This window comes from Microchirus variegatus (genome assembly GCF_963457635.1).
Source record: "Microchirus variegatus genome assembly, chromosome: 8".
Classification (NCBI taxonomy): domain Eukaryota; kingdom Metazoa; phylum Chordata; class Actinopteri; order Pleuronectiformes; family Soleidae; genus Microchirus; species Microchirus variegatus.
The window spans coordinates 30,951,855-30,971,870 of record NC_139809.1 but is presented as its reverse complement, the minus strand read 5'-3'; the positions used below and the strand labels follow the sequence as shown (position 1 = coordinate 30,971,870).

At 44.0% G+C, this 20,016-nt stretch overlaps 4 protein-coding genes across 5 annotated transcripts; 2 read left to right on the top strand and 2 right to left on the bottom strand.

Annotated features, from left to right (window-relative positions):
* Positions 1 to 269: 269 nt before the first annotated feature.
* On the bottom strand, positions 270 to 1,985 carry pdcd2l (programmed cell death 2-like). Of its 2 annotated transcripts, none has more exons than XM_083894420.1 (2): positions 1,490 to 1,985; positions 270 to 1,059 (listed from the first exon to the last, which is right to left on the bottom strand). In XM_083894420.1, exons 1-2 carry the CDS (start codon positions 1,962 to 1,964, stop codon positions 398 to 400), a joined length of 1,137 nt encoding a protein of 378 aa, XP_083750546.1. In that variant the 5' UTR covers positions 1,965 to 1,985; the 3' UTR covers positions 270 to 397. The 2 variants fall into 2 exon arrangements, with proteins under 2 accessions (XP_083750546.1, XP_083750547.1); XM_083894421.1 differs by having other exon boundaries at positions 270 to 1,056.
* Positions 1,986 to 3,630: 1,645 nt separating this feature from the next.
* LOC310931221 (DNA transposase THAP9) lies at positions 3,631 to 10,420 on the top strand (the record flags this gene model as incomplete). Its single annotated transcript, XM_083894331.1, has 4 exons — positions 3,631 to 3,713; positions 4,690 to 7,255; positions 8,514 to 8,598; positions 10,383 to 10,420. 4 exons carry the CDS (start codon positions 3,631 to 3,633, stop codon positions 10,418 to 10,420), a joined length of 2,772 nt encoding a protein of 923 aa, XP_083750457.1.
* LOC310930213 (uncharacterized protein) lies at positions 10,022 to 16,509 on the top strand. Its single transcript, XM_083893128.1, has 11 exons — positions 10,022 to 10,034; positions 10,383 to 10,576; positions 12,223 to 12,280; positions 12,381 to 12,855; positions 12,963 to 13,060; positions 14,403 to 14,477; positions 14,721 to 14,796; positions 15,225 to 15,316; positions 15,396 to 15,520; positions 15,592 to 15,691; positions 16,307 to 16,509. Exons 2-11 carry the CDS (start codon positions 10,443 to 10,445, stop codon positions 16,379 to 16,381), a joined length of 1,308 nt encoding a protein of 435 aa, XP_083749254.1. The 5' UTR covers positions 10,022 to 10,034; positions 10,383 to 10,442; the 3' UTR covers positions 16,382 to 16,509.
* lyrm5b (LYR motif containing 5b) lies at positions 16,460 to 18,751 on the bottom strand. Its single transcript, XM_083893129.1, has 3 exons — positions 18,422 to 18,751; positions 17,805 to 17,853; positions 16,460 to 16,808 (listed from the first exon to the last, which is right to left on the bottom strand). Exons 2-3 carry the CDS (start codon positions 17,847 to 17,849, stop codon positions 16,602 to 16,604), a joined length of 252 nt encoding a protein of 83 aa, XP_083749255.1. The 5' UTR covers positions 17,850 to 17,853; positions 18,422 to 18,751; the 3' UTR covers positions 16,460 to 16,601.
* Between the last annotated feature and the right edge of the window lie 1,265 nt (positions 18,752 to 20,016).

Below are 20,016 nucleotides of genomic sequence, written 5' to 3'. Positions count from 1 at the left end.
CAGAGGAAGCAGCAGCAACAGAAGCAGCGGCAGCAACAGAAGCAGCAGCAGCAACAACAGAAGAAGCAGCAGCAGCAACTTAGAAGCAGCAGCAACGGAAGAAGCAGACGCAACAGGAGAAGAAGCAGCAACGGAAGAAGAAGAAGCAGCAGCAACAGAAGCAGCAACGGAAGAAGCAGCAGCAGCAACTGAAGAATAAGCAACAACAGAAGAAGAAGTAGAAAAACAAACAACAGGAAGTTGAATATTGTCAAGATTGTCATATTTTATTGGACATGATGTCAAAGTTCTGTCAGGAGAAGGTCTCATGAAAAGTGGGCGTGGTCTCCCACAGCCTCAGGATGTGACCTGTGCTGGTGTTTGACGTTAGTCATGGAGAGAGAAGCAGACGAGCTCATCATTTAAACAGCTTCTGGTCCGGGTCGCCCTGAACGCAGCAGAACTCCTCCACGGCTGATCCAGAACCTTCTGTCCAGCAGCTGTTGGTGCAGGTGTAAACCAGAACCGTGCCGAACTCCAGCTCCGCCTCGGTGCCATGGTTGTCGTCGTGGTCGTCGTCGTCCCTGCTCCCCCTCCTCCTCCTCCTCCTCCTCAGCTGACTGACCAGCGCCGGCATCAGCTGCAGCTCAAAAGTTCTGGATCCTCCGCAGGAGCCGCACGGCGACGCCATGGGAGCCGTGTTAGCCGGCGGCGCCGAGATGAAGAGCGGCTCCCCGCCGCGACGGTAACGCAGGACCTGCTGAGGACATGTGGAGATCCTCTTCATGAACCTGGAGAAGACGGCATCTCCGTGTCTGGCCCTCGACTTCTCGTACTTCTCCTGCCCGCCGCCGCCGCCCTCGCCGCCGCCCTCGCCACAGTCCAGCCCGCCCACGGCCACGCCCTCTCTGCTCTCGTACTCCCTCAGCAGCTGCTGGGCGTGGTCCAGGTCGTCCTCGCCGAGGAGATCCGCCTCCTCCACCACGCTGACGAAGAACGAGCGGAAAACGGGAACGTCGCCGCGACGCGACTCCGCCAAACGGAGGTCCTGGAGTCTGCGGCTGAGAACAGCGCCCCCTGCTGAGCCACAGGAGGAAATGATATCTTAAGAATGCGTTTACAGCTTTATCTTCACTGTTGGACAACGAGAAAGTGAAGTTTGTAAACCACTCACTCTCCCACACCAAACCCAATAGAGAAAATCTGTGATTTTTAGCTCACGGGGGACACATGAGCTGCTGGTCCTCTGCTGCCTCGTGTGGTCACTTTGTGTCACTGAAGTATGTCTAAATTAAATATTTTAAAAGCCGAAGTTGACAAAATCAGAAATTATAACTTAGTGATGGAGGCAGCAGTGGATCAACAACTCCTGTGAACTCCTGTGTTGCTGTGATGTTAAAACCACTGGTTTTCTCTATGGGCTTTGGTGTGGGAGAGTGAGTGGTTTACAAACTTAAGGTTTTACGGTAACAAAACAAAAACTGATACATGTTCATGTAGCGCCACCTACCGTCTGCCTCCTCCTTCACCCGAGTGTCCTCCTTCACTCCTCCTCCTCCTCCTCCTCCCCAGCCGTCACCCTCCTCCTCCTCCACGCCCCAGTCGTCAGCGGTGTCACACCAGTCTGTGGCCGACAGAGGAGCCTCCTGAGCGGCCACAGACCCGCAGGGTTCCCGCTCAGCCTCCAGACTCTGAGAGCGGATCGCCCTCCAGCTCTCTGCCCTGCCGCAGCACTCGGCGCCCGGGCACGCAAACAGACGCAGGGTCCTGTGGTAAGGCGACGCCTCCAGGGGGCAGTAGACCTGAGCCACGTGAGCTAACGGGTCTCCGCAGTGACCGCAGCGGGGCCACGGCGGAGAGACGACCGGGCCCCAGTCCGGGTGTCCGCCCACTTTGTTAGTGAGGTGTGTGGACCGGTGTCTCTTTGGGTCGAGCTCTCCGTCACACACACCGAGCAGAATCACCTCTCGAGCGGATGAAGCCATCGCTCACATGTTTGAGTGCGAGGTCCGACACCAAAACATGACCGCCGGCCGGCCGCATAAAGTTCCGGGGTGTTATTGTAAAAACAAACAAACAAACAGCTGCCTTTAATATTCATACATCATGACAGTGTTAAAATAAATCTGAAATTATTCAAAAATCAAACACATTCAAACGCGGCTGTTGCGTTTTAGGAGGGGAACACGGAATAGTTCCTACCGGAAGTTACGGGGGGTTCGTCCGTTTGAACACTTTCAAATGTAAATATGTAAAATAATTAAATAAATATTTCCGTTTATTCCACACGTTGGTTTGTTTTGTGTTGCTTTTTTTCTGGTTTGTACGACAAAGTTGTGTTTAAGAATGAGTTAGTTTTAATTCGTTTAATTCGAGCGGGTTTGCTAGTTATTATTAGTTTTTATTTTTGTAAATGCTTAGTTTTAGTTTATTTGTAGTATTTGTTCAGGTGCACGGTTCAAACTGGACGCATGAACAATCATCTCTAAGTCAAATATAATAAAAAACATGAACAAAATGAAAAAATCTGCACAGTTTTATTATTATTTAGTTATTATTACACATTGAAACATGTATCAGTTTTTGTTTTGTTACCGTAAAACCTGAAGTTTGTAAACCACTCACTCTCCCACACCAAAGCCCATAGAGAAAACACACAAAAACAAATTAAAATTGATGTTGATAATAAACGCCGAATTGAACGCTTAAACAAAAATACTTATGTACTAACTATACAACATGGAAATTTACGATTTTCAGGATTTTAAATATGTACTTTAGTGAATGGAGTTTCGGGCACAGCCGGAATAGTGATACTAGACTTTCTTTCTAGCAATTTTCCCATTGACCGCAATAGTAAAAGAGACTCCTGTAAAAGTGTCCACAGGACACCTCGAGACATGGACACGGGCTTTTATAGACCTTTATATTCTATATTTTTTATTCACGGAGTTTCATGTTTGTAAAACCTTCCTAAATACCATAAAAAGCCCAAAAAAATATTGTGACGTCACAGCTGTGTACGAGCACAGCAAAGCGCGGTCATGTGGCGTCTCGGGAACGGCGCCGCTGTCCGGGAGACGTACGATATGAAAACTTTATGAGAAACGTGAATAAATGAAGACAATGAGGGGGTTTTCTTTACAATTTTATATTTTATAAACACTAAATACTAAATACACCGATGTAAACAGTGTGACTCCGTTACTCCCATAATGCATTTGGCTGCTCGTTTCTCGACGGCTCGCTCACGTAGCCGAGGGGCATTATGGGAGTAACGTTTACTGCTCATGCTCTGTGGGCTCCGCGACCCGGAAGTCAGACTAATAAACGACAAGCTAACATTTTCGCTAGTAGTTCGTAAGTTGGCGTCTTAAATTAAACCGGGGTTTCCACATTTATTCGTTTCCACCGGTACGGGAGCAGAGCTAGCGGCGGGAGCGGGAGCAGCAGCGTCGCTGTGGGAGTTACTCTAGTTTCTCTCCCGGGTTAGCATTAGCAGGGACGTCTTTGTCGCTTAGTGGCTGACGATCGTTTATTTACAGTAGCCTCCTGGTTGGTCTGCCGGGGAAAGTGGATGTTTATAATTAGTTCTAAGTTGAGTAAGAGGGTCGATTTAGGTCCATCTGCTTCAACTGTGACTGTGACGACATGCCTTCGTGCGCTGCCATCAACTGCAACAGTCGGTCGGACCGCATCAGTGGGTCGGACCGCAACCGACAAACGCTTTTTTGGTAAGTTATATTTAATATATATATTTTATAAAGTATATAGAAAGTACAACAAAAAAGTTCCCATTTGATAATTTCCACACATCAGAAACAGTGTTTTAAATAATCTATGGTCTCTCTGGGACTGACCAGTCCAGGTTTGGTGTAGAAGTTTCTGTTACACACAGGGGCGGTTTTAGGAAATTTGAGGCCCTGGGGCATAGGACAATTGGAGACCCCCCCCACACACACACACACACACTCAAACATTTCTTTGTAATGTTGAGACATTAGAAGCTTCGTGAGTCATATGTATTTATTGACAGTATTGACAGTAAAAAAAATAAACTTCCCGGCCGTGTATATAGCACCACCTATGGGTCGAGATGCAGAAAAATCAGTGAACTGTCCCTTTTTTGCATTTCAACAAATCAGAAACAGTGTTCTAAAGAAACTACAGCTTGAAAAAGAAGTTTATGATCTGGACCTGGTCTAATGTGGTCCACATGCAGGAAAAAATCAGTAAAATGTCCCATTTTTGCATTTTCACAAATCAGAAATAGTGTTTTAAATACTATACAGCCTCTCTGGGACTGTCCAGTCCAGGTTTGGTATACAATATTTATTGTGAATAGATGAAATTGATGATTAAAAAAAAACTGCCCGACCGTGTATATAGCACCACCTATGGGTCAAGATGCAGAAAAATCAGTGAAATGTCCCTTTTTTGCATTTCAACAAATCAGAAACAGTGTTGTAAAGAAACTACAGCTTCTCTGTGACTATCCAGTTTTCCAGAAGTTTTTGATCTGGACCTTGGGTAATGTGGTCCACATGCAGGAAAAATCAGTAAAATGTCCCGTTTTGCATTGTCACGAATCAGAAACAGTGTTTTTAGATGATCTACAGTGAAGGAGCTGGAAATGAATATGTATAATACTAAATTGCTATACATTATAAACAAATAAAAACATCATTTTTGTTCAATCTGGTTTTACAGTTTCCCGCTCAGCGACCGCAAAAGGCTTCGTCAGTGGGTGAGCAATATCCGGCGCAGGAACTGGACTCCGAATGGCAACTCCCGGCTGTGCGCGCTTCACTTTGAAAAGGGCTGCTTCACTTTCAACTGCGGGAGGATGCGCCTGACACCGACGGCTGTGCCCACCATTTTTACCATCTCCATGGTCGGTAAGTCGAGGAAAGCTCAGGACAAAAGCAGCCACGCGGAGAGTCTGAGCAGTTTCCAAGCTCCGCACGTTACCGATCACATCTACGCGAAACACGCAGAACCGGTACCGGACGTGGAGGTGTCGGCGGTTGTTGTTAAACAGGAGTTAATCGACAGCCTTGTCGAGTCGGATGTACTGTGTGACGCCGACGTAGGCGCAATAACACAAAGTGTCACCACTGCTGCGAAAGACTCACAAGCAATACCCGTTACAAAAGTATCGGTTGGAACGTCGACCGCTCTGGACCAGATTTACACGGCGACGGAACCGGACCAAACGCGCAAACGCCAATTGGAGTTGGTTTCAGGTGGCAAACGACTCAAATTGGAATCAAAAATACGAGTGGATTCTCTGTCCGAGGTCATCGGCGTGCTCAAGCAGAAGAACATGATTTCCTCTGCATGTGCAGAGAAGCTGGAGAACGCCTTCAGTGCCGTGCCGAAGGCGCTTCTCACCAGACTGGACCGAGGAAACACGTCCAAAGTGCCGGAAGAATTGCGCTCGTTTGCGGTAACTCTGAACTTCTACTCCGCGAGGGCGTACGCGTTTGTGAGAGACACCTTTGACCTTTTCCTGCCGCCTCCCGTCACCATCAGGAAGTGGTACGGCAGCGTCTCCGCCGACCCGGGCTTCACGAGAGCGTCGTTTTCTGCGCTGCAGAGCCGCGCAGAAGAGCGCAAGAAAGAGGGCAAGGAAACCATCTGCGCGTTGATGATGGCCGAAATGCCCATTCGCAAGCGCGTGGAGTGTTGTGAAGGGAAACTCTACGGATACGTGGATCCTGGTTGCGGGGCCGTTGACGACAGCCTGCCGCCAGCATCGGACGCGTTGGTTCTCATGGCTGTTGGGATCGACGAAGCGTGGAAAATCCCGCTGGCGTATTTCTTCGTGGATTCGCTGACTGGCGAGGAGCGCGCTAACGTCGTCACCGAATGCCTGCTGCGACTTCAAGATACCGGCGTCCGCACGGTTTCGCTGACCTGCGACGGACCGTCGTGCCATTTTGCCATGTTGAAGAGACTCGGGGTGAAGTTGGAGGTTAATTCAATGACGCCTTCGTTTGCCAATCCTGCCGATTACTCGCAGGTCGTCCACGTGCTTTTGGACGTGTGTCACATGGTGAAACTGCTGAGGAACACGCTGGCCGAGGGAGGTTTGCTGCGCACTCCAAGAGGAGAAATAAAGTGGCAGTACATCGTGGAGCTGAACAAACTTCAAGACGTCCAAGGCCTGAGACTGGGAGACAAGTGGAAGACGGCCCATGAAAGGTGGGAGAAACAGAAGGTCAAGGTAAAACTAGCAAGTGAAGTTTTTAGCAGCAGTGTAGCAGACGCTCTGGAATACTGCAACAGACACCTGCGTTTGCCGCAGTTCAGAGGATGTGAGGAGACTGTGGACTTCCTGAGGACCGTCGATGCCGCGTTCGACGTCCTCAACAGCAGGAACCTCCTCGGGAAACGAGACAAAAAGCCAATGAAGAGGTCGACCAGAAAACGTACGGGACGCGTCCTGCTGAAGGCAGAGAAGATCCTTCTGGAACTTGAGGATGAAAGAGGAATGCCCGTACATTCGGGAAAACGGCGGACATGCGTCATCGGCTTCGTTGCTAGCTTGAGAAGCGTGCGTCGCATTTTCCACGATCTGGTTGAAAAGCCAAATGCGCCGTGCAGATTCCTGCTCACATACAAGTTATGTCAAGATCACATGGAGCTTTTCTTTTCCTCCGTCAGAGCACGGGTCGGATCGGGCGACGATCCCACTGCAGAGCAGTTCACAGCGGCCTACAAGAGTCTTCTGCTTCAGCTTCAGGTCAAGGTCGGGACAGGAGATGGCCTCGTCTGGGACTACGCTGAAATCATGGGGGCAACACCTGCGACCATAAACACCAGGCGCAGGTTTGACCTGAAAGAGCCGCGGTCTGATGGTGATGAACCGGCCTGCCCAAACATGGACGCGGCCTCGGAATATAAACAAGCTGCCATCGGTTACATGGCTGCCTTGGTGGTGAAGAAGATCCAGGAGGAACATAACTGCATCCCTTGCTCCGCTGCACTCACCTCCGACTCCACCGTCCACCCCTGCCTTCTGTCCAAGAATCACACAGGTTTGCAGAAGCCGTCGTCCGGAGTGGTTGCCGTGTGTACGGAGGCAGAGCGCAGCTTTCAGAGGATCATGAAAACGACCCGCGGCAAACCTCCCCGCAGACGTGACCTCGTGTCCACCGTGTCGCACCAGGCACTGCGATACAGCAGTGGCAAAACTCTGTTCCCAGAGTTGCACCGGCACATGTTTGAAACCACGGTGGAAGACAACCACGTGCACTACCTGGTGAAGATGGTATCGTCCATTTATTGCACATTGAGAATGAGCCATTTGGCAAAGACTGGCTGAAAAGTAAAAAAAACAAACAAAATGGGACAATGCACAATATTGGACTGGGGGGGGGGGGGGTAATGTCTTTCCTTTTGTTTAACTGCAGAGGTTTTCACTAGGGAAGTGAACATATTTTTCATACTTTTATAGTAACTGAAATGTCTTCATTGTGCAAAATAAATAAGAAGCATATTTGAGAAAGATGTATGCATGTGTGTATATGTATATATACATATGTATGTGTATATATATATACATATATGTATATATACACACACACACACACACAATGTGTATATGTGCTGATGTTTATTTGACGTGGTCAAATTTACAGTGCTGTAAAAAGCACTTTAAGCACAATTACACTTCCTGATTTCTTTCTTCTATTTTTCACACGCTTAAATGTTTCCGATCATCGAGCTAATTTTAAAGTTAGACGAAAGATAACACAAATGTATATAAATACAACATGCAGAACAGATGAGAAGCCGTTGACCTCCATCAAACCGGACACGGTTACAAAACCATTTCTAAGGATTTTGGATTACAGCAAATTATCCACGATGTGAATGAACTAAAGGGAAGTAAAGGGTTACTTTTTCACTTAGGATGGTTTATTCTTCTGTAAATAAATTAAATAATCCTTCCAAAGCTGAATGTTGTATTTATTGGTGTTATCTTTGTCTAATATTATACTTTGATTGATGATCAATGATTGTTTTTTTCCTTTTTCACAGAACTCAGGGATTTTAAACGGTATTGTCCAATAGAAATATTGTCAATAATGTACTTCATTAATTAATAATGTTTTGTTTTCCTCTGGTTTAAATAATTGTACAGTACTTTTTTCACCATGTTGATTTGTAAAATATCAAAATAAATTCTAACCATGAAACCTGCCGACTATAACTGGATCAAATTATGCAGAATAACCACGACGTGTGTGTTTTAAAGTAGTTTTATTTATCAACTTCATGTTCTTCCACTCAACGTGATAATTAATGTGTTTATTATACTTGTCGATAACTTAAAAAAAAAAAGTTTTGGACGACATGCTAACACGATAACAAACTAAAATTGAACAAACGTTTTTGTTAACTGCATTTACAAAAAATAAAAACTAGCAAAACCCGCTCTAAATGAGCTGCAGCCACAAGGGGGAGCTCATCGATCCAGTTCCATGAGTTTAATTTCACAGCGCCCGATGTCCGTGCCCCTCCAGACAGAGGATGTGGTCGATAAAGTCGTCTGCCGCCTCCGTGGACAACTCTGGAGGATCGAGCCGTCGGATTGGAGACACAGCTACTGTATGTGTGATCTTATCGTGACGCTAGATCTCATAAAAATAAAAATGTGTAAAAACAGACTCGAAAAAAAAATCTTGTAAAAACAAACCTGAAAAAATTATCTCATAAAAACAGACCTGAAAAAAAAAATCTCGTAAAAACAGGCCTGAAAAAATAATCTCGTAAAAACAGACGAAAAAAATGATTGTAAAAACGGACCCGAAAAAAATCTCTCGTAAATACAGACCCACAAAGAAAAATCTGGTAAAAACGGACCTGAAAAAAAAATCTCAGAGAAACGGACCCAAAAAATTCTCGTAAAAACAGACCTGAAAAAAACAACGTAAAAACAGACCCGAAAATAATCTCTTGTAAATACAGACCTGAAAAAAAATCTCGTAAAAACAGACCAGAATAAAATCCTGTAAATACAAACCAAAAAAAATTACCTCGTAAAAACAGACCCAAAAGTAAATCTCGTAAATACAGACCTGGAAAAAAAATCTTGGGAAAACCCGAACAAAAAAGCAGGGACCATCTACAAAGTGCAGCACTCGAAAAGAAAGATTTTTAGTATAATTTTGTGAATATTTATGAGTAATTATTGTCAATAAATTCACTGTAATACAGTTCTTCACTTCACTTGTCTCCTGCAGGTTGTACTACACCACTCAGTTTGAAAAATTATGCTTTTGTATATGTATACATCTTTTACATTTATTACATTTATGACCCCTTGCATCCTAAATTTAATTAGATCTAAAATCAGTGTCCGGGAAAATGACTGATTTCAATGACGACTGCGCGTAGAGACGAGAAAACAAGATTGTAGATCGCTTTCTCCATCGTTATGGTTCAAAAAGATGTCCTACAATTAAGTTTAAATGTTAATGATCGCAGAAGCTCAAATCTGTGAATATCTTTTAAACTTTACTCGACTGAGATTCAAACCAAATAACAAATAAGATAACATCAATACAAATAAAATATGATTCATCCTAATAATGTTTGAAGAGAAGTCAAATCCATATATTTATAAAAGTACTACTACTACTACTAATAATAATAATAATAAACTAAATAAAAATATTTAGAATAATCTATATCATATTATGGGTGTTTTTGTTTGTTTTTGTACATTTTTTTTTTTTAAAGATGACGTCTGTACTCATCTCCGTCATCTGTCGCTTGGAATAATTCAAAGGTGTACGTAATAGTAATAGTATTATCATTATTGTTTTTGTTCTAATCTACTTTCTTTTTCTTGACCCGGAAGTGAGAGTAAACAAAGGCGGCCGCTTTACGACGTTGCGCCACCGGAAACAAATCTTCTCACCGCGAAGCTGCTTCCTGTTTTATGTCTTCAGCCGTGTCGATTCTTTTTTTGTTTTGTTTTGTTTTGTTTGGTCTTTAGCACAAACTGTGCGTCGAAGGCAGAGAACGCGCATAACACACAGGTAATAACGTTTATAAAGGTGTCCTCACAGGTTTACGTGCTTTTTATTTGATATCGTGTCGGTTAATCGTCGCTCTGGTTTGAATTGGTGCCGCTTTAGCTTCGTCTCTGCTAATGCAGTTAGCAAAACAGAGTTGTTGGCTTGACGCAAGCGGTTTTCTGAGGCTACTTTGAGGTTGTGCAGTTATTTTTATGTTCGTGTCCGCTTCGTCTCCTTTTTCTTCGTCTGTGTTTGTTAAAAATACCATGATTATGAACGTAGATTTTTGTCGCAACCAGGTAAAGACTTAGTTAGCGCGTTAGCATGTGTGCGCCGCTTTTGCTAACTCATTTCTCATTGTGTTTACAGGCGATTTGTTTGACATGAGAGTGGACTTGTGTTGGTAAGCAGGGGGCGCTACAGGAGGCCATGGATGAGACTTTATCGGGCAGCCCGTGCTCGTCTGAACCGGACAGTCCCGGAGTTCTGAACCGAGGATGCCTGCTCGACCCGGCAGAGCTCCTCTACCGAGACCTGTCCATCATCGTCCCAGAAACACCCAGGTACGGCGGCTCAGTGGGGACAAATACTCATTGGCTTGATGTCATGATAACTCATTTAATTTTTTAATTCCCACTTATATTGACTACACGGTGTTATGAGTGATATAATGTCCATCATTTGTTTGCAGTGTACCACACTAAGGCCTTATTATCACATATAAATCATGTATTAACAGCAGGAATGTGAAAATAACCAGTAACATGATCATACATGGAAGGAAACACCGTTGTCCTGCTTGGCGTTCCGTATCGTGGTTCCATTGCGTTAATGAAATGTTTAAATCCAGCGTTTTCCCCACCACTGAATATGGTCACATGATAACGATTGCTACAAACACGCCTGTAGCTCGAGTTGTCGTAGATACGTAGCGATATTACGTTATGATGCATGTGGACACGTCCTGTGCTTTGCTAGTTTACACGTCGGGGTTTTTCTGCAAAACTCACGGGGAAAACAAAGTGTTTTTCCACACCAGTGATTTCAGAGAAGGTATCAGTCGGCAGCAGCTTCGTGTAGTCGTGCTACGACTGCTACAAACACTGCAGGACGTAGTATGACCTTCTGGTCAAATTTTGGACGACCGCTACAGAATGACTTTTCGGCCAAATGTTTTTTTGACTTTTGTTGGTCAAATTTTGGACACCTTTTTTTGGTAAAATTTCTGACGACGTGCTATAGTATGACATTTTGGACAACATTTTTTGGGGACTTTTGTTGGTCAAATTTTGGGCGACATGCTATAGTATGACATTTTGGTCAAATTTTAGACCAAATTTTTTTGGTCAAATGTTGGACAACATTTTTTTGGGACTTTTGTTGGTCAAATTTTGAACGACATGCTATAAAGTATGATTTTTTGGTTCAAATCTTGGGAAAAAAATTTTTGGGACTTTTTTGGTCAAATTTTTGACGACATGCTAAAGTATGATTTTTTTTTATGGTCAAATTTTTGACAACATTATTTTGTATGACTTTTTGGTCAAATCCAAAATTTGACCTTTGATGGTTGAGATTGTGAAGTTATTTCGATCAATATTCGATTCGGTTCCTACTTAAATTCCTACATTAAGCCCAATTTACACTGACAACGGAGACGGCAAGAGCTGCGATTGGTCCTCAGGACAGGCCGAGATTACGCTGCTTTGTGCCGACTCACAGTGCGCACCGGGCGTCCACAGAGGCGGAGCTGATCACCGCCGACAACATCGATGCCAAACTATAAATACTTCATATCTTAATACACAAACAGCACATGTTTAGACTCTAAATGGCCAATTTCTCGACTCAAATGATCCTAAAACTGTGTTCCGGGACACAGAGTAGTGAGAAGTGAGAAACGGCCACTGTTTCAACAACAACAGTCTTTCTCTCTCGGACGCCATTGCTCACTGTAGTCAAAAGCACAACAACCTTGCGCAGCGACCCCTACTGATCGGCGGGAAATTGCGGTGCGTATCCGTCACCGCGACGGAGAACTGTGAAGGCTCGAGGGGTCTCCGTGGTTACGCAGTCGGAGAAGCATAATGTGGCCTTTAGTCCTGACCATGAATGCAGCGCTCTGCAGAGACACTGAGGGGTTTTTTATGTTCCTGAAGAAATGGTTGATTGATTTGATGGTTAAATAAGTTTGTTTGTTTGTGTCCAGTCCACAGATCGGCAAGCGTAGCAGACGTGGACGAGTCGCAGATGAACATTTCAGCCCTGTGAGTCGCAGCTGCGCCTCACTTTTCATCATCATTATTATTATTATTATTACGTAACAGTGCTGTTGGCCTTGACCTTGTGGTGTGTATCTGTGCTCAGGTGGCGTCTGCAGAACAACCAGGACTCGCCTCCAGCGGCGATCGGTGTTTCTCCAAACGCCGGCGGCTGGCGACAGCGATTGGCGATCCGAGCGTCGGCTTTGTGCCCGCTTCATCGCTGAGGTCGTTTCCTCTGAACAGCTGGCTGGAATCCCCGCTGTCAACCGCGTCCTCTTTCTCCTCCTCGTCCGTTTCCTCCTCGTCCTCCTCCTCGTCCTTCCTCACTCCGGTATCAGAGGAAGATGTCAACGCGGTGGCTCTGACCGCGTCAATCTCCGGTCCTACCTGTCTGGGCCAGCTGAGGAGGAGAGGGAGGAAGAGGCAAAGTCCGACAGCAGCTTCAGTGGCTTCACCATCGTCATCATCATCGTCATCACCAGCAGCAGCAGCAGCAGCCACTGACGGTCACTCACTGTCCTTCCTGACAGCAGAGGAGAGGAGGTGGCTGAACTCTGAAGAAGGAAACACCTCAACAGGTGAGGACCGTGTTCATGTTCTCATCACTGACACCAAACATCTGCTCAGTCAGGTTTTTGTCAGACGTGGACAATTATTCATGTGTATTTGTGTATTTGCTCTGCAGCAGCAGCAGTGGAGGAGATCGTCATCAGCGATGATGAGGAGGCCGTGGTTAGGGCGTTTCAGGTGGAGGAAGACGAGGTGATGGCTCGCAGTCTGCAGGTACGAGGCACAACAACACAACGCTAACACAACTCCAGTGCAACGCCAACACAACTCCAGTGCAACGCCAACACAACTCCAGTGCAACGCCAACACAACTCCAGTGCAACGTCAACACAACGCCAACACAATGCCAACACAACGCCAACACAACGCCAACACAACTCCAACACAACTCCGACACAACTCCAGTGCAACGCCAACACAACTCCAGTGCAACGCCAACACAACTCCATCACAACGCCAACACAACGCCAACACAACTCCAACACAACTCCGACACAACTCCAGTGCAACGCCAACACTACGCCAACACAACTCTAACACATCGCCACCCCAACTCCACCCCAACTCCACCCCAACACAACTCCACCACAACTCCACCACAACTTCACCACAACTCCAACACAACTCCAACACAACTCCAACACAACTCCAACACAACTCCAACACAACTCCAACACAACTCCAACACAACTCCAACACAACGCCAACACAACTCCATCACAACGCCAACACAACGCCATCACAACGCCAACACAACGCCAACACAACTCCAACACAACTCCGACACAACTCCAGTGCAACGCCAACACTACGCCAACACAACTCTAACACATCGCCACCACAACTCCACCCCAACACAACTACAACACAACTCCACCACAACTCCACCACAACTCCACCACAACTCCAACACAACTCCAACACAATGCCACCCCAACACAACTTCGCCACAACTTCACCACAACGCCAACACAACTCCAACACAACTCCACCCCAACACAACTTCACCACAACTCCAACTCCGCCCCAACACAACTCCAACACAACTCCAACACAACTCCAACACAACTCCAACACAACTCCAACACAACTCCAACACAACTCCAACACAACTCCAACACGTCACCACAACTTCACCACAACGTCACCACAACTTCACCACAACTTCACCACAACGTCACCACAACGTCACCACAACGTCACCACAACTTCACCACAACTTCACTACAACTCCAACACAACTCCAACACAGCTCCAACACAACTCCAACACAACTCCAACACAACTCCAACACAACTCCAACACAACTCCAACACAACTCCAACACAACTCCAACACAACTCCAACACGTCACCACAACTTCACCACAACGTCACCACAACTTCACCACAACTTCACCACAACGTCACCACAACGTCACCACAACGTCACCACAACTTCACCACAACTTCACTACAACTCCAACACAACTCCAACACAACTCCAACACAACTCCAACACAACATCACCTGTGCAGAAAGGACCTGTTTCACGTTCACGTTTGTCTTTCACTCAGGCTCAGTTTGACCAAGAGGAGACGCACAACAGACACCAGCACCATCATCATCTTCACCAGCACAGCCACCACATGGTGAGACCTCACTTCCTCTCCCTCAGTGTTACAGCGCCTCTTACAGGCCTGGCACATGTACTGCAGTGTTTTGAGTGGATTTGGGTGAGGTGGGTGGAGGGGGGGGGGGGTTCTGCGTGGATCCTGAAGCCATGTCGCGTTTACAGGAAACAGCAAAGGGAAAGATATTTGACGTTTTGTGATGTTTGATTCAGTGTGTTGTTGTCATGACCACAGTGTGTGTGTGTGTGTGTGTGTCTGCAGTACTACCCCGACATGACGTCTCGCTGGATGTCCCGTGTCCTGGCTGCAGTGTCTCCTGCAGCAGCCTTTGAAGACGGTACGTGGCGAACACGACTGTACAGACGACGCGTTAGCTCCTCCCACTAACCTGAAGCTCGTTATGAGCGCGTAGCGAAGCACAGGACTGAGACGTAACCGCGGCAACAGCTCCATGAGCGACACCAACTCTTCTGCGGATAACTCGAGCTCCAGACGCATTTTGAGCGTCAGTCATGTGACCTTATTTAAACATTTCATTAGCGTACGGGAGCCCCCCCCTCGCACTACAAAGCTGTTTTCTTCCATGTGATTGGGGGTCAGAGGTCACAGTTAGCTGTTGCTACATGATCGTTTACAATTGACTGGTTATTTTCACATTCATAATGTTAATAAAAGATTTAAATAAGGTCTTAAATCTAGTCTAGTTTAAAAGACTCCAGTCGTGGATTTGAACGCTCCTATTAACGATACGGTTTCCCCCCCCAGATCTGATTGGTCCACACAGACGACATGGGCGGGCCAGAGGGCGGAACGCCACGGCCAACTTTTCCGAAGACGTTCAGGGAAACGATTATGAGGTGAGAACCCCGATCGCGACCCCCGTAGCCGCGACAACGTGACTCCAGAAGACACTCCCTGCGTCTGCTCGTCTTTCAGGCTCTGCTGGCGTTCGAGGAGCGACAAGGTCCCGTCGCCTCCAGGAAGTTGAGTCGGAGGGAAATCCAGAGGTTTCCCACCAAAACCTTTCAGGGAGCGAGCGTCGGCGGCGGCGGGAACACGCAGTGAGTCCACGTGGTCACAGTCGTCGTCCTCGCTGTGTTTGAACACAAACAAACGATCTTGTGCTCTGCAGGTGTCAGATCTGTTTCTGCGACTACGCCGACGGGGAGAAGCTGAGGATTTTACCCTGTTTCCATGACTACCACGTGAAGTGTATCGACCGCTGGCTCAAGGTAACCGCGGGGAAATGTCTGCAGTTTAGTAACCAGTCGGACCAGACCACGTGTCAGCAGATATGTTTGATGTAGGGCTGCAAAACCTTTGAGCACACGAGTCTGGGGGCGCGAAACCACAATATTTCACTATATTTCTGTCGTTTTCACACTAGAGCTGAAACGTTTCATCGATTACTAAATTAATCATCAACTACTTTGATAAAAATATACTTAAAGTCCCAAATATATACTAAAAAACCCAAAATATACTTAAAGTTCCAAAATATATTTAAAGTTCTGTAATCTACTTAAAATGCCAAAATATACGTAACATCCCAAAATATACTTTAAGTTCCAAAATACACTTAAAATCCCAAAATATACTAAAAATCTCAAAATCTACTTGAAATCACAAAATCTACTAAAAATCTCAAAATATATTTAAAATCACAAAATCTACTAAAAATCACAAAATATTCTTAAAAGCGTTAGCGTCAAAGCCGTGGCTGCTACGGAGCGAAGACACCGTCTGTAAACGCTGTTGAACCATTCTGTGACTCGTCACGTGTACAAACCCTTGTGTTTTCCTCAGTGATTTTAAACCCCTAACCACTAACCCGTCTCCTCCCACAGGACAACACCACCTGTCCCATCTGCAGAGCTAACCTGGCTGACGGCGACACCCTCGCCCCCCCGTCGACCTCATGACCTCTTCCTGTCAGTATTGTTTTACCTGGACCACGACGAGTCAAACACATTTTAAATGTATGTTGTTGTTGTTGTTTTTTTAATCCTTTTATTTACATGTTCAACTCTACAGGAATAAAACCGTGAAACCTCGAAGCTGCTGCTGAATTTGTTCTTCTTGAATAAAGATGTTTTTCCTCCTCAGATCACGTTGGTCTTGGTTCTCGTCCTGAAACCTTTGTCACTCCTCGTAGTAGCGCTTCTTCATGGCTCTGTATTTCCTCAGGTAGTAGAGCGCCTCCAGCTCTCGGGCCACAAACTCCCCTCGAGCGATCAGCTCCTTGACCCGCTCCGGGTCCTGGACCCACTTGTTCTTGATGAACGCCGCTCTCAGTCTGTCTCTGAAGTAGTCGCTGCCTTTTGGGTATTCACGGCCCAGGTACAGAAGCTGAGAGGGGACAGGATTCAGAACAGCTGTGAACCACCACAGTCTATGTTCCACTCCATTAGGGTTAGAACGTAGGATTAGATTTGTGTCAATCTGATCAAACTAAGCAAACAGAAATGGAGCTCAAAATCAAACAAAATATTGATTTAATCGTTGTTTGAAAATCCACTTTTTATTTGCAATGATCGGAATTTCGCTCACTCACTATAACCCCAAAATATAAATGTTCCAAAATCTCATTAAAATCCCAAAATATAAAAATTCCAAAATCTATCTATAATGCCAAAAACTGCCTATAATCCCAAAATATAAACGTTACAAAATCTATTTAAAATCCCAAAATATACTTCCGAAATCTACCAAAAATCCCAAAATATATTTATAATCCCAAAATATAAAAATTCCGAAATCTACCTATAATCCCAAAATATATTTATAATCCCAAAATATAAAAGTTCCTAAACCTATTTATAATCCCAAAATATAGTTAAATTTCCAAAGTCTACCTATAATCCCAAAATATAAAAGTTCTGAAATCTACCTATAATCCCAAAATATATTTATAATCCCAAAATATAAAACATCCACACATCTATTTAAAATCTCAAAATATACTTTAAATTCAGAAGTCTACCTGTAATCCCAAAATATAAAAATTCCAAAATCTATCTGTAATCCCAAAATATACTTAAAGTTCAAAAATCTACCTATAATCCCAACATATAAAAATTCCAAAATATACTTAAAGTTCCAAATAATATTTATAATCCCTAATCCCACTGATTAGTCGTCACTTAATGTCATGAGCGAACAATGTCCAACTGTAGATTAAAAAAGTTAAAAAAAACTTTAAAATCCCTGAAAACATTAAGCGTTAATCTCTGACATTGAGCAAAGAAGTTCCTGTTGTTGACAAACTTTGGTGCGTCGAGGTCATTTGACCTAATTCAATAAATATATACATATTTATTTATTTATATAATAAATCAGACTTACGTTTTTGTAAAGTCGAACCACTTCAGATCTCAGAGGGTTCGCCATCGTCCTGGAAAATAATCCAGGACATGAACTTTCAGCAGTAATACTTGATTGATATTGCAAAATACATTTATTAATATTACATTTATTTGAACGCGTAAAACAAAAGACTGAAAAGATTTGTTTATCAAAATGGTTTGAATAAATCATTAAAATGAATCATTTGTGATTTTCCACCTTCTTAAATATTAAATATTTTCTGTTTTCTTTTCTCCACAGAACAAAGAAATCTTTCAGACTTTTTAGATATAACTTTTTAGCTCGAGATATAACAAACAAATACACTAAAATACACAAATAACACACGAAGACACAGAACATTCAAATATAAAGTCAAACAGAACGTTTAATATTGATACAAATTAACTCCGGGTGTAGAATATGAATATGTGCGTCTGAATGTGGACGTTTATTTTATTTAATATAATAATGTCTCATTCGTCGTCACGTGGTTGTTTTGGTTTTAAATTGTCACCTGTCAATCAAAACGTGAGCCAAGTGGAATAAAGTCAGACGTAAACACGAGTTAATGAGTTAATGAGTTATTAGTTAGTGTCACACGGCTGTTTTCTTACCTGTCCGACAGGTGACAGACAGACTGACCTCTGCTCTGCTGCTCCTGAACTTTATCCCGAGACAAAGCTCAGTCTGCACAGCTATAGCTTAGCTTAGCCTAGCCTAGCCTGGCTAAGCTAACCTCACATTGGCCCAGGAAGGGCGCTGGAAGCGGGAAAACGACTCGGCGTCCGTGTTTGTCTGTGAATCTACGCAACTACGTAACAAACGACAACTAACGGAACCGTGACTGTTTGTTTTTATATGTTTTTATTTCAATCTTTAAGCGTTTGGAAAGTTTGGAAGTGTTGACACAGCTGACATGTAAACAACCAAAGAGTAACACGCACTAAAAGATGGTAACCCCCCCCCGCCTCTTCCCGGAAGTTCAGGATATTCACTCCCCGAAATCGGCAAAGTCGTTCTTACTCAAACTACAGTTTTTTTTTTGAAATAATTTTTGAGAAATAAGGACAAAAACAGAACGTAGGAGCAGAAAAAACAATCCACACGTATGCAAATGTTAATATGTGTTAAAAAGTGAAATATAATCAGCAAATAAAAGCAAGCTAAGTTGTTTATTTTTATTTATTAGTGTTTTTTTATGTGGTGTGTTTTCACTTATTCCCTGGTTATTTATGAGGCTGAGATTGTTTGTTTTTTGTTTTGTGAATTCAGCTACCTTGTTTTTGTTTTTGTTTTATTGATAGAGTTGTCTTGCTTTTGTTTTATCATATACTGAGATTTCATTACTGTTTGTTTTAATTGTTGTTGCTTCCTGTGAGGACCCTAGGAAGACTAGCGACTACTTTGTGGAATGGGGATCCGAATAAGAATAAGAATAAGCTAGGGGTTACATTGTACGGAAGCGTATTTCATTCACCTAAAATTAATTTTTTAAAGGGCTCTGTTTTAAAAAAAAAAAAATCTCGTAAGAAAAAATCTTGTAAAAGCAGACTCCCAAAAGATATGTAAAAACAGACCCCAAAGAAAAATGTCATAAAAACAGACCCTGAAAAACAATCCTGTAATCCTTTTCCGTAAAAGCAGACCCCAAAAAAATCTTGTAAAAGCAGACCCCCAAAAATTTGTAAAAACAGACCCCGAAGAAAAATCTCACAAAAACAGACCCTGAAAAACAATCCTGTAATTTTTTTTCGTAAAAGCAGATTAAAAAAAAATGTCTTCAAAACAGACCCCGAAAAAAAAAATATCGTAAAAAAACAGACCTGAAGAAAAAATCTTGTAAAGGTAGACCCACACTTTTTTTTATCCCCCGTAAAAGCAGACCCTGACACGTATATGTCTGGTTGTGTCCATGTTTTTTTATATATATTAATTGGTAAACAAATAAACCGCACTGAACGTAATAACCTCACCTTACATTTGCATATAAACAAAACTATTCTCTTTCGCAGATGTCCGTTTTGTAAAAACCTATTTGTACAATAAAGTTACAGAAAGGTTCCATCATGTTTGTCCCCTCTGGTTCTCCGTAGTGGCGGTTTCTTGTTTCTCGCTTCTCCCCGCCAAGGAGAGAGAAGTCCCGCCTCAGTCCTCTCGTCTGATTGGGTCAGCTGAGGAAAACAGGCCGATGATTGGGTCCAGTGGCTGA

Bases quoted from the DNA above. Each gene is read 5' to 3' on its own strand.
- pdcd2l (XM_083894420.1), bottom strand. From the start codon at position 1,964: ATGGCTTCATCCGCTCGAGAGGTGATTCTGCTCGGTGTGTGTGACGGA. The intron at 1,060-1,489 runs GTAGGTGGCGCT...CCTGTGGCTCAG, and splicing joins GGTGAAGGAGGAGGCAGACG to CAGGGGGCGCTGTTCTCAGC.
- LOC310930213 (XM_083893128.1), top strand. From the start codon at position 10,443: ATGGATGAGACTTTATCGGGCAGCCCGTGCTCGTCTGAACCGGACAGT. The intron at 13,061-14,402 runs GTACGAGGCACA...TCTTTCACTCAG, and splicing joins TGATGGCTCGCAGTCTGCAG to GCTCAGTTTGACCAAGAGGA. The intron at 15,692-16,306 runs GTAACCGCGGGG...CTCCTCCCACAG, and splicing joins GTATCGACCGCTGGCTCAAG to GACAACACCACCTGTCCCAT.
- lyrm5b (XM_083893129.1), bottom strand. From the start codon at position 17,849: ATGGCGAACCCTCTGAGATCTGAAGTGGTTCGACTTTACAAAAAC. The intron at 16,809-17,804 runs GTAAGTCTGATT...GTCCCCTCTCAG, and splicing joins TGGTTCGACTTTACAAAAAC to CTTCTGTACCTGGGCCGTGA.